This window comes from Mus musculus, chromosome 6 (assembly GCF_000001635.26).
Source record: "Mus musculus strain C57BL/6J chromosome 6, GRCm38.p6 C57BL/6J".
NCBI lineage: Eukaryota > Metazoa > Chordata > Mammalia > Rodentia > Muridae > Mus > Mus musculus.
In genome coordinates this window covers 125335174-125348134 of record NC_000072.6, presented here as the reverse complement: position 1 = coordinate 125348134, position 12961 = coordinate 125335174, and the positions used below count along the sequence as shown (strand labels likewise).

Sequence of the window (12961 nt, the reverse complement as noted above, 5' to 3'; positions counted from 1 at the left end):
CACATTTCTCAAGGCTAGTTTGGTGGTAAGATTCATATTAATATTAGAAGTGTTTGCCACATGTTAAGAATCCTACAATATCAATAATTTGAAAATAATAATTAACAACTCTTCAAGGTCCCATGCTTAATATTACAAGGAACTTTTAATGGTCTATCTGTGCAAACTGCCAAAGCCATTATTACTTAGAAGTTGGAACAAAAGGGGACTTTCCTTCAGGGCTTAGGATAAACGCTGATTTTTCTTAGCACCTTTGAAGCTTTGAGACAACAGGGTACTAGCATGCTCCATAAAACTCGGTTTAAGACCGTAAAAGCAGGTGAATTTGAGGACATGAAAAGCCAGCTAGTTTTACAGAGGAGATATGAGTAAGAGTAAGAGTAGAAAAGGCATCGGCCGGAGAGATGGCTCAGTAGTTAAAAGTACTTGTTGCTCTTGCAAAGGTTCAGGGTTGGGTTCCCAGCACCCACATAGCAGCTTATAATTGTCACTAATTCCAGTTCCAAGGGATCAGACACCCTCTCCTGGCCTCAGGTATGCATGTGGTATACAGAGATGCATGCAGGCAAAGAGCCATACGTATAAAATAAAAATAGTAAATCTTAAAATAAAAAATAACTGAAAAGATGGTGTTTGGTTTCCAGACCTGGGACAAGGGACTGAGGTGCCTTGTGTTGTTTGTTTGTTTGTTTGGTTGGTTGGTTTTTTTGTTTTGTTTTGTTTATTCGAGACATGGTTTCTCTGGCTGTTCTGGAATTCACTCTGTAGACCAGGCTGGCCTCGAACTCAGAAATCTGCCAGTCTTTCCCTCTCAAGTGCTAGAATTAAAGGCGTGAGCCACCACTGCCAGGCCCTGAGATGCATATTTTGCATACAAAAGCAGACCTGGCTTACAGGTTTTCCCAGCATCCCTCAGTCTCTATCTGGAATACCCTGCCCCAACCCTAAACCTTCCAGTCCAGGAGCTGGACTGCCCTTCCCACAGTGGTTCCTCCCTATATAATCCAGACATTTTGGACTCCCCGCCTCCTGCTCCTCCTCCTCCTCCTCCTCTCCCTGTGCACATGCCCCCTTCTCTTTCTCTCTCCCTCCCCTATCTCCCCTTTCCCCATGGTGACTTCCCTGGCCTTGTTCCTTGGGGATCAGTGAACTCGCCTGCTCAAGTACAGATTCCTTATTTTTTAAAATGTATCTAATGTATATGAGTACACTGTCGATGTCTTCAGACACACCAGAAGAGGGCATCAGATCCCATTACAGATGGTTGTGAGCCACCATGCGGTTGCTGGGATTTGAACTCAGGGCCTCTGAAAGAGCAGAGGTTGTTCTTAACCACTGAGCCACCTCTCCAGCCCCACCCCTCCCCCCCAGGTGCAGCTTCCTAATAAACCTGCCTTTAATATAATCTAATCTGGCTTGAATTGGCTCATTTCACCAAAGATGGAGAAATAACCTGGAGAGATGGCTCTGTGGTTAAGAGCACTTGTTGCTCTTGCAGAGGACCCAGATTCAGTCTTTAGAACCCACACAGTGGCTCACACCCACCCATAACTCCAGTTCCAGGGGATCTGGAGCCCTCTTCTGACTTCTGTGGGCACCAGGCATTCATGAGGTACACATACATACGTTCATGCAAAACACGAATACATATACAATTTTTTGAATGCCCCCACCCCAAGAACCAACAAGAAAAAGAAAACAAAACAAAACGTGACAGTGGGTAGAACAGGGGGCCAGAGCTGGTGGTTAGAGAAAGCAAATCAAAGGATGAAGGAGAGAGCTCCAGAGAACAGCCACCCTCCCCCATGCCTCACACATGCACAGGGACCTAAAGTCACTCACGCCACAGTGAATCCAAAGGGCACTGAGCTCCAAGTCCCTGTGACTTGGACCCTGGCCACAGTTCTGCCATCCAATACCCTGCTTTATACATAGAAGCCAGGTGAATCACTGAAGATGGCCTGGAACCTAGGCCAGCTCTGTGACAGTTACAACCCTGGGTAAGTCACTTCACCTGAGATGCCAGATAAGGAAATGGGGAGGGAACCCCTTTAACACTCTGACCCCAATGTCCCAGCAATGGTCTTCAGGTGAGACACAAGATAAGGTCAGACCTCTGAGAGGCCACAGGTGCATAAGGGGGATTGGAGCTCAGGGAAGGGAGGAGCTGACAGCAATAGATAATATATAATAGATCCAGCTTGGTGCCTCTGTCCAGCAGGTCCTCTCTTCCCAGCCATGGCAGACAGGGATGGGCAGGATAAGACTGGGGCCAAGCAGAGAAGGAGAGGCCAGAGCAGCCACACCTGAGGCTGTGACAGGGACACTGTTGACACAACACCATTTCCTGCCATTTGCCTGAGTCTAGGAAAGGGAAGTCAAAGCCTTCAGGTCACATGACTGTGGCCTGCTCCTTCCTTCTTTCTACAAGCTCTCCTTCTCCACATACCTTTGATCACAGACTTTAATTCAAAATGGCCAGATCTTTAATACACTACAGCACTCGGGAGGCAGACATAAGTAGATCTCTGTGAGTTTTGAGTTCAAGGCCAGCCTGGTCTACATAGGAGTTCCCTGAAGAGGGGGGTGGTGATGAAAAAAAAAAAAGCTTCTCCTCTGCCTCCTAAGGATAGATATTATGATGCATGGGAAAACAGAAACAAGTCTCATTCCCCATACACGAGAGGAGGCAGGGGTACTTCTGGGTCCCAGGTCTGATTACTGGAGTGGGCAGAGAGACTGCAGGTGAGAAAAGCAGGGTTCCACTCAGACACTCCCCAGCTTCTTCTTTATTGGGGTGAAAGGGTTCCCTCTGCCCCTCTCACTATGGATAAGACTACCCAAGGCTCTGATAATCTGGAAGAACTGGTCGAGCCTCCTCTTCTTCCTTTTCCTCCTCCACCTGGGCAGTGTGGAGGGTGGGGGGAGAGTGGCAGAGGTTAGATGGAAGCTGGGTGATACCTGGTACCACCAGGGTGTGACGGGGAGGAGGGTGGCAGAGGTTACATCACAGTTGGGTGGAGTCTGAAGAAGACTATTCTTGATGACATATAATTGTGACCAGTTTGGGATGGCTGCCTGTCCCCTCCCTTCACTCTAAGACCTCCCCCAAAAATGTAGGCAGTGCCTCAGGGACTTGTATGCCCCTCCCTAGCCATTTCACGGGGCCCCACCCAGCACTGCAGACACTGTTTGATGGAACAAGCATTTATTGAGTATCTGCCTACCTGGTCCAAGTGGGATACTGGGCTAGAACGGAAGGATACAAAAATGAGCAAAGCTCATCCCTGAGCACAGTTCAGTCTACCCAGGGAGATGGACACAAAAGAATGTGAGCATCTAATACAGCATGCTGTGGGGGTGAGGGGAGAGGGGGGCAATCCTGGGGGAGACAGGATAGGGTGAACGAGTTCACAAAAGCAAAGGTGCCTTTGAGCAGGGAGTTTCTAGGCTGAAGAAACAGCTCAGAAGGCACACAAGAAGGAGGCGACGCAGAGGCACTGGGGTACAGGGTACCAAATGAAAGAGAGAGAGTCTTGAGAATGGAGGAGGATGTCAGGCTTACTCTAGCCCCCACCCTGAGGAGTGAGGGAAGGAGAATTGCCAAAGAGCTAACAAGGGGGCTTTTGGGTGGGGTTCCCCACCCAAGTTCAAGAGGGGTAGCAGACATCTGTGTCCTTGAAAGCAGTGAGGCCAGGCCAGTCTCTGGTCGTGGGGTGGGAAGGCTGTGGCCACTTCTCTGTGCCTTGTTTATATGTGTTCGGTTCGTTTGGTCGTTTCCCGGGAACGTTCCTTGTCAAAGCTCCAAGTCTGGCTTGGCTGATCCAAGGGTAAAGGGGACTTGCCCGTGCTTGTGTGGAAAGCAGTGTTCAGAAGCAGGGGCAGGGCAGCTCTGAGCAGCTCATTAGCCCCTGTCCTCTGGACAACTTCCTGGGCCCCTTGCTTAGCCTGTTCCTCCGGGACACACCAAAGACAGCTGGGCAGCTGTGGAAGATGTGCTGAAGTGACAGGAGCACTGGCCTGGGTGAGAGGAGCACTCTCCTCTCTCAGAGTGCCATGGCCGGAGCACAGGCAGAAGAGCCAGGCACAGCCGAGTCCAGTGGAGAGGCAGAGGGGCCTAGGGTAGCATAGGCAGGTGGAGGGGCTGTCAGGGCCAGGGGAGGGGTCGTGCCCTGCTGGGGCAAAGAAGGTGGCGGGGATGTAGGGTGGGGACAGAAACGGGAAGGGAAGGAGGAAGCTGGGGTAGAGGCCACCTCCCTGGCACCCCTGGCCCCTCGTCCTGGAGACCAGTACCGGCTCCGGAACCTGTGCAGTAACATGATGAGTGTGATGACCAGGAGGTCGAAGATGAGCTCCGCCATTTCCACCACGGACAGCACAGATGAGCCGAACCACAGGCTCCACTGGCTGCCCAGGTTGGACAGGAGGCTGACCATCTGCGGAAGAAAGAAGTACCCATGCCCTTACCAAGCGGCTCCCTTTGCATCTGGGGCCCACCTGGGACTCGTAGTGCCTCCTTGCCTTGCAGGGGCAGTTTCTGATTGTCATCACCAATGGAAAAAAAAACGGTCATGAGACCCCAGAAACAGTCACGGAGAAGGTATCGAGGGCCTTCTTCCAGCTGTCTGCCACACTTGTGCTTCCCCTCCCCCTGTCCCCTTCCCAGTTCCCCTCTCCAATTCTTTCCCCTTATCCTGAACCCCTGTCCCTTTTTCTTGTTCTCTGCCTCCAAGGCACAAACCCTTCTGACCCTTCAGGGTGACCCTTTGTCCTCCCTCAGAGCTACCCTGCCAAGCCCCCAGGAGATCCCAGGCTTCCTGACTAAGGCAGGCCATACCGTGACAGAGGGAGACTCCGAATTAGTTTTATAGTTCAGCTCTTTGAAGAAGATGTTGAGTTTAGCAACTCCGTTTCTTGGGGAAGGGGAGAGAGTGGGAAGAAGTGGTGGAGGGTTAACGCCACCCATGGGCCCTCTCCCCAACACCTCCATCAGAACCTCTTCCCAGACCTCCCCCACCCCCCAAGGATCCTGCCCAGGAGCTCAGGAGCAGGGCTGACCTTTTGTTGTTGATCGTGTAATTATTCTGCAAGGATAGCATCTCGAAGATCCAATCCTGGGGGGAAATGAGGGGCCAGGGGTCACCTCCATATCCCTCAGGTTTCCAGGGATAGGTGGGATCAGTCAAGTATACCACGTGGATGATCTTCAGAGGGCCACTGTGTTATGTCCACTTGCATGTGTGTGCAGCTATGTTTACATGGACACCCACCCTCCCCTCCCGACTTTACCTGGGACTTCACAGACGGCCATCTTGAGTAGCCAGCAGAGAGCTTGTAGTTGGTCACACTGCAGACAGATAAGAGTGCTTAGTGATAGAGGGGGAACCCCCAGCGACCTTTATCCTACCAGGCTAAGCAGCCGCTGCCAAGCCCAGTCCCAGGAAAGCACCTCACCTGCACGGCTTCCTGCACTTGGAGAAGCAGCCCAGGCTATCCAAGGAGAAGGCAGCCTGCAGTTTATAGTAGCAGTAGCCTGTGAGTGGAGAGAAGCGCCTGTTTTCTGAGGGCATCCCCACCTCTTCCACAAGCAAGCTCTTACACATTGCCTGGGCACCCACTATACAAGAGCATGGTGGGAGGGGCAACCACAACAAAATTGTTTAAGAAAGCTGGGGACCGGGTACATCCAAAAGGCACAAATTAAGTCAGAAAAAAAATGGGAACAATGGTTGCATAATAAAGGCGTTAAGCCACAATGAGATACAATGTTACACTCATTAGGAAAACAGTTACAAAACAAAACAAAACAAGACAAAACAAAACAGAACAACAGAACAGAACAAAAACTGCCAGCCAGAAGCACAGGGGCCATCACTTACTGCTGCTGGAAATATGAGATGGTACAGCCACCTCCAAAAGTATGACAGTCCCTCAGAAGGCTTGAACAGTTACCATGCGCCCAGCTCAATGTGCACAGTAGCATTAGTCACAAAAGGACAAACTAGAAGCACCCAGATATCCATCAACTGGCTAAGTAAATAAAGCTGGCCACAGCAGGACACCATAGGAATCCCAGCACTCATGGGCCCCCGGAGGGAGGACAGAGGGAGGACTGCTGTAAGTGTGAAGCCAGCCTGGGCTACAGTATGAGACCCCACCTCAACAAGTGAAAGTTGTGTATCTATACAACAGGATACTGCTCAGTCGGAACAAGGGATAAAGTGTTGATGTGTTATAACATGGGTGGACCCAGGAAACAGTGTTACAATAAAGAAGCCAGTAGGAAAGGCTCTCAGCTCCTTCGTTCAGCACAGGGGCTCATGGTTGCTCAGCGGCTGGCAGTGGGGGGTTGGGAAACCTGGGAGACTACACATAGGTATAAAGTTTCTCTGGGGAGTGATTTATAAAATTCTCAGATAGACAATGACTATGAGACCAGAATAAAAGCCCAACACCGAAACGACAAGTATATTTAATTAAAACTATCCAGTTTAAGTGCGTGAGGTCTGTAAGGTTCAAATCATCTCGGTAAGACAATGAAAAGGGGAAGAAAGGGCCCATGGGGTCTAAGGGCATTGGGAAGCTACAGGGAAAAAACTTTAAAAATACTATTTTGTTATAGTGTAGGTGTGTGCATGGAAATGTGTGTGTGTGTGTGTGTGTGTGTGTGTGTGTGTGACAGAGACAGAGAGAGAGAGGAGAGAGAGAGAGAGAGAGAGAGAGAGAGAGAGAGAGAGAGAGGTGACCCAACCCTCTCCCCGCCATGCTGGGACTTGGTGGGAAGCAGCCCGAGGGCTTTGCCTTCTCTGGGGAGAAGGCCTGGGAAGGGCAGCACGCTGCTCTTAGCTCTACCTCATCCCCCTCACCTGCAGTTTCTCTCAGATTTCCTAAGCCACAAGAACTCAGAAAGAAGGCCGGGCACAGTGGCCCACACTTTTAATCCCAGCACGTGGAAGGCAGAGCAGAAGGATCTCTGTGAGTTTGAGGACAGCCTAGCCTACAGAGTGAGTTCCAAGACAGCCAGAGCTATGTAGTGAGATCCCATTTGAGTAAATACGTAAATATAAAAAAGAAATTAGAATTGTTGAGAGCAGGGAGGAGAAGAGGGGAACTGTCACCAAGCCAGCACCCCTTGCTGCCCTGTCTCCCCTCCCCTCCAGGATTCTGTCTGCCCATCCAAGAAAACTTGACACCAAATGGCCTCTGAGTTCCCTCCAGTTCTGACATTCTGTGATTCTCCCAGGCAGGGGGCAGGAGGTGGGAGGCTGTAGGGTGGAGGCAGGGGGCAGGGGAAGGGAGGCAGGGGGCAGGAGGTGGGAGACTGTAGGGTATAGGCAGGGGGCAGGGGAAGAGAGGGGGGCAGGAGGAAAGAGGCATGGGGAAGTAAGCAGGGGGCAGGAGACATGGGATAGGTAGCAAGGGGCAGGGGGAGGGGCTGCCCTGACAAGAGCAGTGACAGGCATCAAGGCCTGTCAGAGTGGGCCAAGCAAGAAAGGAGGTAGAGAGCACAGACAGATGGGACTGGGGCAGAGGTAACACAACTCCACAGAGGTCTTTCTGTGTCCTTGGTGTCTGGTGCCTTGCCCCCTCAGCAATGGCCCACTTCCTCCCTCTCTCACCCTGGTAGAGGGCTGAGTGTGCAAAGCCCTGGGAGGGAGCTCTAAGGAGAGTCTGTGAAGACAGAGCCTGCAATCTCATAGTTTCCTGTTAGGATAGTTTTCTCCCAGCAGCCTCAGGTAGCTGTGCCACAGCAGAAAGGAAACGGGCGTGTTCAGGACAATGGCCGGATAAGCAGGACGTGCCAGGGCTCTCCGGCTTGTTTTGTGTGCCCTGCTCTGGGTAAAAACATTTTCTAACATTTAATTTACAAACTGAATCCCTGGGGGAAAGATGGCTCAGTGGGTAAAGCTCCTGAGCTTCAACAGAGTCCAACTTATGACTCCTGTGACTCAACAACACATGCATACACACACATGCACCCACACATGCATACATACACACACACATACACACATGCATACACACACATGCATAGATACACATATACACATATACACACATGCACACACACATGCATACACACATACACACACACTGACAAACATACACACATATACATGCATATACACACATACACACACCACACAAACACACACACTGACACACACACCACACATATACACATATACACACATACATACACATATACATACACACACACTGACACACATACACACACTGATACACACACAACACACATATATGCATACAGATATACACACACATACATGCATATACACATATACACACACACTGACACACATACACACACACACACACACACACAGATGAATGCAGGGAAGAAGGACCAAGGAAAGAGAGAGGAAGGTTGGTCTTTTAATTCACAAATTGCATGACTAGAATACTGAAAGGATACTTCATACAGTTCGTAGAACACAGAGAGATGACACAGAAACACAGCACTTGTAATAAGTTCTACCTGGGCACCAGTGAAATGATGGCTGCTCTATCTAATCTCCCAGAAGCCAGCCCTGCTGAGCACTCAAAGAAGATGTAGGCACATTGAACCACAGCAGGACGCCTCACACATGCACAAACATACATGCACACACACACACACACACACACACACACACACACACACACACACACACACACTTCCTTCCTTCCTTCTGCTGTAGGTTATTTTTAAACTGGACAATTCTTTCACTAACACACAAAAGCCAAAGACAGGAAGGCAAGGAGCAGGGGAAACAGAGGCAAGGGCTGAGGGCAAAAAAAGCAAGTGGAGGCCAGGTGGAAGTGAGGCACCGCAGACAAGGCCTCTGAGAGGCAGGCACCTAGGGAAGAGGAGGTGAGCTCCAGACAGGGCAGGGGCTCTCTGGCTCACCCCAGGAGCTCTGCTTTAGGTAGTCACAGAACTCTACACCCTTGGGCTTAGGGTAGAAGATGTAGGCACAGCCACACTTCTTGATCATGTTCTCCTGGAAGCAGGAGTGAATGCACACCTGGAAGAGAGGGGAGAAGCAAGAGGCTTCAGGCCTGGCCCAACCCTGCCCTCCTCACCACTGCACACCGTGGCCCATTCTACCACTCCCAGCCTACTTCCTCTCCATCCCTCCGCCCAGCTGACCGGCGGCATACAGTCCCCGGAATGGCTGTGACAGGCTCTGTGTACCTGCTGTGTGTACTTGGAGGGGTAAAGGTTCTTGACAGGGACATCACTGCCATTCTCAGTGCAGTCTCCGTAGTTGCCTCCGAGGCTGTCCAGGGCTTCCTGTGAACCATTGTACATCCCAAGATCACAGGTGAGGAGGCAGACAGAGGCTTTTCGGTCTTTCCTCATTCCCAAGTTCAAACTCACACCCTGCCAGCAGTCCACCAGCCTTCCCATCTCAAAGCATATTCCAGCACCCCAAACACCACTCCGTGTACCACTTTCAAGGCCGTGCATGGGTTTAGAGAATCCTCTGAAATCCTAAGGACACCCTGAACCTTTCTTAGCACCTGAGCTCTTCTCAAAGCCTTGCTTCCCCGGTGCCCCTTGGCTAGCCCCTCTATCCGGTTCTTCTCCCAAAGACCTCCACATCCTGGAGATGATTCACCATGACCTCCCTTCAATCTCCTGGCTGTCAAATCTACCTCCCATTTCCCAAGTCTTCCTCTCCCTCCTGTGGGGTTCTCCTCCCAGGTTCCCAATCAGAGCATCCTTGCCTTTCTCATACTGATGGAGGTCTCCACACCAGGCCTCACGTTGAAGCCACCATCATCCATAAAAGCAGGCTCATCCTGACCGTGCACCATCACCCTGGCCCCCGTCACTGTGGACAGCAGGGGGATGAAGTCATTCTGCTCTGTGCGCAGTGTCAGGGACAAACCTGGGGATGCAGCAGGAGAAGAGTTGGGGATGGAGACCCAGAATCTTACCCTCCGTTCCCTGGTGGAACAAGGCCAGTAAACCCCTCAGGTGGGCATGGCAACCCAAAGCTGGTTTCTGGGCTAGATTAAAGGATAGAATCCCTTCCATGCCTAGAATGGACTATGGAGGACTTTGGGGGGAGAAAGGACAGAGCAGACCTTTCCAGAATGGCGAGAGGCATATCAAGGTGAGACCCAGAAGGTTCCCAGCATCTCTAGACTGTAAGGCTGAGGTAGGTAAGGACGGGTGAGGTAGGTCAGTGGGAAGGGCATCATGGGGACGGGAGCTGCTCACCATTGTTGACTCCAGGCATGGAAGACATCCAGAGATTGGAGTTGTTCTTGTTGTTGAAAGTGTAGCAGTTCCCATACATGGGGTGGTGGAACTGAGAATAATTCCTTAGTAGGCAAGGGAACCAGGATAATAGGATCAGAGAGGGAAGTACAGGAATTCACCAGAGCACAAGGTGAGGCAGAGGGAATTCCCCTCCGGGCCACAGGAGCATCAGTTTCCTGTCACCTCCAGTGTGCCTGCACAGCACTGGGAAGTAGACCTATGCTTTGTCACCTAAGCCAACAGTCCCATTCTGCATCATGCAAGACCACACCAACAGTGATGGCAGGCCTGAGATTTACATATGTGATCTTGTGTGTTCTTATTTTATTTTCTTCTAAAAAACCAAAACCAAACCCTCCTAAGCTCTGTTTGTTTGTTTGTTTTCTAAGAAATATTTACTTATTTTATGTATATGAGTACCCTGTTGCTGTCTTCAGACACACCAGAAGAGGGCATCAGATTCCATTACAGATGGTTGTGAGCCACCATGAGATTGCTGGGAATTGAACTGAGGACCTCTGGAAGAGCAGTCCGTGCTCTTAACCGCTGAGCCATCTCTCCAGCCCCCTAAGCTCTGGCTTTAAGATCCATCCATGATGCTCCACTGGGTCTGCCGACACCACGTGCCATACGCCTTCCATGATGAGACTCCGCTACACTGTGCCCTTCTCCTCTCCCAGTCAGCGGGGATCCCAGGCCGCAGGGACAGTGGTGATGGACCTGGGATTCAGATCCAGGCGTTTACCTGTTAGACCGGCTTCTCCTCTGACCTCATCACTTGCTTCTTTGTGTCTTCTAATGTTATACTAAGACTCGTGCAATGCTCTTAACTTCTTAGCATCTAAATCTTGGTTCTCGGTGCATCAATGAGGGAAATGGAGAGATGCAGGAAATCAGCGTAGAGGAGGGAACAAATGCCTCAGTGAGCGTGGGGCTGAAGGGAGGAAGTTCAGAGCACAGGACAGAATGAAGCCAAGCGTTCTCCACAGGCCCCTGTGCATCAGATTAATAGGTCCAGTGATAACAGCCCTTCTCTAACAGGCTTGGGAGTCCAGCGGAAACCACACAGTCACACTACCGCAGCAGACAGACAGATGGACAGCAAATCACAGGTTCTAAGAACTATGTAGGGGAGAAGGGATCTGTGTTCTACTCCCTGCCAAGTGGGAAATAGCAGTGGGAACCAGACAGGAGGAAAATAAGACTCTGGCCTGTGACCAGTAGAGGAGGGAGAGGGGCCAATGACCAGAGGTGGGTGTGTCTCTGCTCATGTGGCTTTGAACCAGCCCCATTTCCCAAGGTCATCCTCTTCCTCTCTAAAATGAGGAGAGCAAATCTAGAAGGCCCAGGGTGGTCTACTGGCTTTGAAAACCAAAGGCAGGCATAGGGCATGAAACATAGGGGTTCATGTTAGGCTGTACTGAAAAGCCAGCATTTCTAGAGGTGGGCTGGATATGGAAAGAAAAGCTATATCTTAAAGGGCCACTGATCCCCACTCACTGGGAGGGGGGAAGGGCACACTGTGGTGGGTCTTAAATACCGAGCTTAAGAAAGTTTTATTTTGTATTTTAGAAGAAGATAAAATAAGATCTTATAACACACAAGATCACTTATGTAGGTAAAATATAAATTTTGTAAATGCACATATAAGAAAATGTACATTAAACACATTAGTGCAACATCCATTGAGAAGCCAAATCATGTAATGGTTAAGAGTAAAGCCTTGAGCAAGATGGCTCAGCGGGCAGAGGTGCTTGGCCCAGCAAGATGGCTCAGTGGGCAGAGGTGCTTGCTGCCAAGACTGACAACTTGAGTTCAGTCTCCAGGATCCACATTGCAGAAGGACAGAACTGACTTCCACAGGTCCTCTGACCTCTACAAGTACACCACATCATGTATGTGTATCCGTGTGTGTGTCCGTGTGTGTGTGTGCAGATATGTAATAATAATAATAAGAAGAAAATCTCACCTAGGCGTGGTGATGAGCTCCTGTGATCTAGCACTCGGAAGGTTGGTACAAGAGCATTGTTGCCAGTATGAGTCTACTTGGGGCTACACACTACATAGCGAGTTCCAGATTAGCATGGGATAAGAATGAGCCCTTGTCCAAAAAAGGGGGCTCTAGCGTGCAGCTCCTTTTGAGTAAATTCTAACTGTAGCAAACAGTAGAAAGAAAGCCAAGCAAGGTCTTTACTCTCCTCCTCTGACAAATGAAGACCACATACACAGGTAGGACAGAGAACTGAGGGCTAAGTTAAAGTATCAGTACTTAGTGAGCTGTATTAGCTTCCCACTAAGGTGGTAGGGATTGGTTACGTTGCCTAAAGGGATAAAGGCAAACAGACAGGTGAGATGGCCCAGCTGGGAAAGGCGCTTGCCACCAAACTTGCCGCCTTAATGGTTGAGAAAGACGACTCCTGAAAATTGTCTTCTACCCACTCACATGCACAAATACAAACAAGTAAGGGTAGTTTTGTCTGCTTGCTTGTTTGTTTGTTTGTTTGTTTGTTTATAAGGTAGACAATAACAAGCAGAGGTTGTAGAAAATGTAGATCCCTCAGGGTTGCTGCTGAGAACATAAAGACCTGTATCCCTGGGCAGAGTCCAGCAGCCTCCAAAATGCTAAACAGCTCTGTGACCCAGCACTGCACTCTGGGTGCATTGCAAGCAAAACCAAAACATTAC

At 50.1% G+C, this 12961-nt stretch overlaps 1 protein-coding gene across 3 annotated transcripts in view; it reads right to left on the bottom strand.

Moving 5' to 3' along the window:
* Positions 1 to 3191: 3191 nt before the first annotated feature.
* The window catches only part of Scnn1a (sodium channel, nonvoltage-gated 1 alpha), a 30673-nt gene continuing 20903 nt past the window's right edge, over positions 3192 to 12961 (bottom strand). For all 3 annotated transcript variants that reach the window (XM_030255276.1, XM_017321471.2, NM_011324.2), the window contains exons 4-12: positions 10235 to 10338; positions 9736 to 9899; positions 9200 to 9298; positions 8912 to 9029; positions 5455 to 5533; positions 5290 to 5347; positions 5059 to 5114; positions 4838 to 4913; positions 3192 to 4436 (exon numbers count right to left, since the gene is read on the bottom strand). In XM_030255276.1, coding sequence (XP_030111136.1) covers positions 4047 to 4436; positions 4838 to 4913; positions 5059 to 5114; positions 5290 to 5347; positions 5455 to 5533; positions 8912 to 9029; positions 9200 to 9298; positions 9736 to 9899; positions 10235 to 10313 — 1119 coding nt within the window. In that variant the 5' untranslated portion in view covers positions 10314 to 10338 and the 3' untranslated portion in view covers positions 3192 to 4046. The remainder of the gene's footprint in view (positions 4437 to 4837; positions 4914 to 5058; positions 5115 to 5289; positions 5348 to 5454; positions 5534 to 8911; positions 9030 to 9199; positions 9299 to 9735; positions 9900 to 10234; positions 10339 to 12961) is intronic.